The following is a 4,816-nucleotide window of genomic DNA, read 5'->3' as shown; positions in this document are numbered from 1 at the left end:
GCAACCCCATAGTCCATGGGATTCTCCAGGCAAGAATACTGGAGTGGGTAGCCTTTCCCTTCTCCAGGGCATCTTCCCAACCCAGGGATCGAATCCAGGTCTCCCGCATTGAGGGCAGATTCTTTACCAGCTGAGCCATAGGGGAAGCCCAGACAAAAGAGAACTTTAATCAAGCCTCTATCTCTAATTACTGCCCCACCCCAAGCAAAAAAAACCCACTTGTCTACAGCCTGCAATCTCTTCCTGTCTCTTGAGAAGTGCTGATGCTCCAAGGAGAGGAACCAGGATCTGTCCTTGTGGGGACATGGGGAGGTCGGATGAATTTCTCACACACAGCATTTAAAGAGCAAACACAATAAACCTCACTGCCAGCAGTGCCCTGACATTGAACACCATTAAGGTTGTTCACTTTTCCATTGTTATTTCCAACCCTTTACTTCCACGCTCCCACCAACAGAAAGCAAGCCATCCGCCAAACACACAGGTCTCTGGTCGAAGAACTCTGATGGCTTTTACCTCCAGACAAGCACTTCTGTCTTGAAGGCCAAGGCCACAGCCATGCAGTGTACTGGGCTGGGGGGACTGTCTCTGCTTGGCTAAGGAGGAATGCTTCTATATGGCTGCATGCGTGGGTAGATCTTCCTTTGCCCCAAACCTCCCACAATATGCAGAGCAGATTTAAATTCAGTTCACGCTTATTTTAAACTTTATTAAAGTAAACCTGGATGTGTCAATCTTTCTCTCCATAATCCTCCTCGGATATTACATTATAAATCAAATCAGAAGTTCAGTTAATAATATCCAATCAAAAAACAGATTAAGAAACTCATAGAAGCACCACTGCACAAAGGTTAATGAAAATGTTATTTCAACATAAAAACTGCCTTAGAACCTGTCACCAAAATTTCGAACATTAATTATCTTTGCTATTTTAAGCTCCGCCTTTAAAAAGTTATTTCTTCCACTTTTTTCTGTCATATTTTATGATAAAACCATGCTAGTCCTATACATTTTTACATGTTTGTTAAAATATGTATATAATAATTTAGAACATGATACTTAGAGCATTTGAAATTAACTAGAGCATTTTAAACAATAGATAGTCCATATTAAGCCAGCAAAACAAGCCAGAAGATGTATTCTATCTAAATAGAACTGACTCTCTATGGACCAAGAGCTTTGGAAAACATAAACGTATCAAGAAAAAATTCAGACATCCCAAGTCATCTTTACGTACCTGTGTAAGATCTGCAGATTGCTTTAGGATGCTTTGTTTTAACTGTTCTGCCTTCTTCACATGAAAAGAATTACTTTGACTCTGGATGACAAATACAATTTCTTTTAAATCTAGAACAACAAAAAAATTTGTTCAGGTTTTTTTTTTTTTTTCTTTTAAAACAACAACTGAAATAAACTTGAAAACAAATCAAAACGAAAAGAAAAGGAAAAAAACAGTCACAAGGCATGCCTTCAGGCAATAAACTCTTAGGGGAAAAAAAATCAATTTATATGTAATTCTAGTGACAAAATCTCTCTTTTTAAACTCATCTCTACAACTTCCTTCCTAGAAGTTAGCAAGTAAATACGCTGGCTGTACTAGACCCAGTCTGGTAACAAACTGTGAATTTGTTCCTGCATCTGTCACAAAGTATGCAAATGTAAATGTGAGAAAGTATGAAAATGTCTAGAACACGCACCTCCCCAGTCACTGAAAACCCACTGTGTTTGCAAGAAACCTTTTAACAATTACACAGAATCCTACAATGCGCCTCCCTGTTAGGGGTCGCACTGCGACCCCCAAGCTTCACGGGATAAAGTGTCCTCAGCCCCAGGACCTCAGAACGTGACCTTATTGGGAACCGGGTCTTTACACAGGCAATCAAGTTAATGTAGGGTCATTAGTATAGGTCTTCACCCAACATACTTGGTGCCTTTATTAAAAGAGGACTGTAACCTACCAGGATCTTTGATCCGGGGGATTCTCCGGCCAGGAAGACTGGAGTGGGTTGCCATTTCCTCCTCCAGGGGATCTTCCTGACCCAGGGGGTTGAACCCAGGTCTCCTGCATTGAGGGCAGATTCTTTACCAGCTGAGCCACCAGGGAAGCCCCTAACCCAATATCCTGGTGTCTTTATGAAAAGAGGCGATCTGGGCAAGAGACACAAAGGGAGGCTGCTGTGAAGACCCAGGGAGAAAACGGCCACCTTCAAGCTGAGGAGGGCGGCCTCAGAGGAAACCACCCCCCGCCCCCCAGAACGCAGAGACACATCTCTGTGGAAGATGTGTCACCTTGTTTCAGCACCTTGTTTCAGCAGCCCCGCGCAAACTGACACTCGGCCGCAAGCGCGCTCTGGACGGCCCCTCGAGGCGACACTCAGCAGGGACCTCAGGGGGCACCTGGCCAGGGTGAAGTTCGTCTCCAGGAAAACACCCACGACCGCAGGGCCATAGGGCTGCAGTGGGAATGAGCTGCCTGTCAAGCCTGGGTTCAGGGTCGTCAGGGTCTTGACTGGGGCTGGAAGGGAGGCAGCCCTGATCTGTCACCCCTTCGGACCAGAGGAGGGTCTCGCCTGCAGAGGGGGAGGCCCAGACCCCACATCGGGAAAGCACGTCAGGCCTGCCCAGGTTCTGAGCTCGTGATAAAAGAAAGAAACTGCAGATGTGCCAGGACCCTGCCACCAGACAGGGGTGTTGGCTAAAGGCAGACATCACATAAAGTTGCAGCCTCCGGCAAGGTTGACTATAAACCAATATGGGGACCCTCCCCACACTGTGAGCTCTTCCCTTTAACACCTCGACTCCCAGGTGGTGCTAGTGGTAAAGAACCCGCCTGCCAATGCAGGAGATGAACGAGACACAGGTTTGATCCCTGGGTCGGGAAGATCCCCTGGAGGAGGGCATGGCAACCCACTCCAGTATTCTTGCCTGGAGAGTCCCATGGACAGAGGAGCCTGGCGGGCTACAGTCCATGGGGTTGCAAAGAGTTGGACACGAATGAGTGACTAACTCTTTGTTTTCAAGGACACTAACTTGGTTTCTATTTATTCCACTGTATTTTACCATTCTTGTGTTGAGCTCTACAGTTCTGTTCATTTATTCACTCACTCAAATATTCATACAACAAACAGCCCCACAGTGAGCCATCCAAATCCTAAAAATGTTCCAACATGCTTTTTGAACAACCTGCTGAATGTGACCTAATTCTATGTAGGAGTTTATATAAATTCGAACCTTCCACGTACTATCTCTATTTCAAGTCAGCATCCTGGCTCTACAAATCAGACACACAGATAACGCTCAAATAAGTGTCTTCTACTTCAGCTGAAATGTAACTTCCAATCCACTACATCTGAGACATTAACATAACTCACTTATCAGAATGAAACAAGGTTTATTTCTGTTCAAGAACGGAGTCAATAAACCTCAGAGAATAATTTCTGCAAAATGTAATAAAGCTGAAGACGCACATCTGCAATGACCCAGAAACTTCACTGGTATGTCATCCTTGAGAAGCCCTCGTATATGTTAACAGGAGTGCTCACCGCAGCATCACTGTGTGAAAAGAAAAAAGCTGGAAGCAAACCAGACACTCACAAAATATACAAACTGGAATACTACACAGTGGAATTCACACAGCAAGAAAAGATCAACTAGCTGTATATGGATCAATCCAGATGGAAGCTGGAGATGAACCCTCCAGACAGAACACTGAAAAAAATGCGGGAGGTGATGACTATACGGCATAAAGCAATGGTTTTCAAAACTATAAACATAAATCTATATAAAATGGATATATGCTATACAATACGCATGTACACACAGATCTAACCGACGTGAAAGCAGCAATGACGACAGGAGAGCTTCCCTGGAGGCTCAGTGGTAAAGAACCACCTGCCAAGGCAGAAGACGTGGGTTTGGTCACTGCTCCAGGAGGATCCCACATGCCACGGAGCAACGAAACCTGTGTGCCACAACTACTGAGCCTGTGCTCTAGGGCCCAGGAGCCGCACCTACCGAAGCCCGTGAGCCCTAGAGCCCAAGCTCCAAGACAAGAGAAGCCACTGCAACGAGAAGCTCGCACACCACTAGGGAGTAGCCCCCGCTCACTGCAACTAGAGAAAAGCCCACACAGCAACAAAGACCCAGCACAGCCAAAAATAAAATAAAAATTTTTTGGAAAAACAAAGACTATAGGAGAGTGATGAACACCAAAATCAAGATACTGGTTTAAAGGCTGCAGCCATGTTAGCAATGTTTTGTCTCTTAATCTGGGAGGTAGATACCTGGATGTGACTCTTTGTAGTTCCTGGTATGTTCAAAATAATTCACAATAAATTTTTTAAAAGAGCAGCTCCACCTGTCAAGAGGTTAACCCTGCAGGAATCACCTCCCACCACCTCCTCTACCAGATCAGCAAAGTGTCCACGGTTCGCACACACAGCAGTTCTTTCGCGTGGGGAAGACGCTTGGCAAAAAGAGAGGAAGCAAATTCTCCCCCTTTCCATCTCCTGGGTCCTGTGCCACGACTTGTATTCACTCCCCCTCCTTTTATCACGCGCTTGGATCTCACATGCTGTGTGTACTCAGCGAACACTGAGCCTCTCCTAGCACAGAGTCCAGGGTACCAAAGGAGCAAGCGCGGCTCCAGCACAGCAGTCCAGCTCAGAAGACAACACGGAGCATTCCGTGTCGGGAGCCAGGCGGGGACGCTGGGGGCCTGGAGGCAGGGAGCCAGGGCAGGGAGAGCTTCTGAGAAGGATGCTCTCTGCGTTTCCTTTAAAACACAGCAGTGGGGCTTCCCTGGTGGTCCCAGTGA

The 4,816-nt window shown here is 46.1% G+C and overlaps 1 protein-coding gene across 1 annotated transcript in view; it reads right to left on the bottom strand.

Annotated features, from left to right (window-relative positions):
• B3GALTL (beta 1,3-galactosyltransferase-like) overlaps nucleotides 1-4,816 on the bottom strand; it is a 100,907-nt gene that overhangs the window by 85,074 nt on the left and 11,017 nt on the right. The window contains exon 3 of the mRNA XM_010835910.1: nucleotides 1,238-1,347. Within this exon, the coding sequence (XP_010834212.1) occupies nucleotides 1,238-1,347 (110 nt within the window). The remainder of the gene's footprint in view (nucleotides 1-1,237; nucleotides 1,348-4,816) is intronic.

This window comes from Bison bison, unplaced genomic scaffold (genome assembly GCF_000754665.1).
Source record: "Bison bison bison isolate TAMUID 2011002044 unplaced genomic scaffold, Bison_UMD1.0 scf7180017864056, whole genome shotgun sequence".
Taxonomy (NCBI): domain Eukaryota; kingdom Metazoa; phylum Chordata; class Mammalia; order Artiodactyla; family Bovidae; genus Bison; species Bison bison.
Note: the sequence above shows the minus strand (reverse complement) of the source record. Positions and strands in the feature narration are given on the sequence as shown.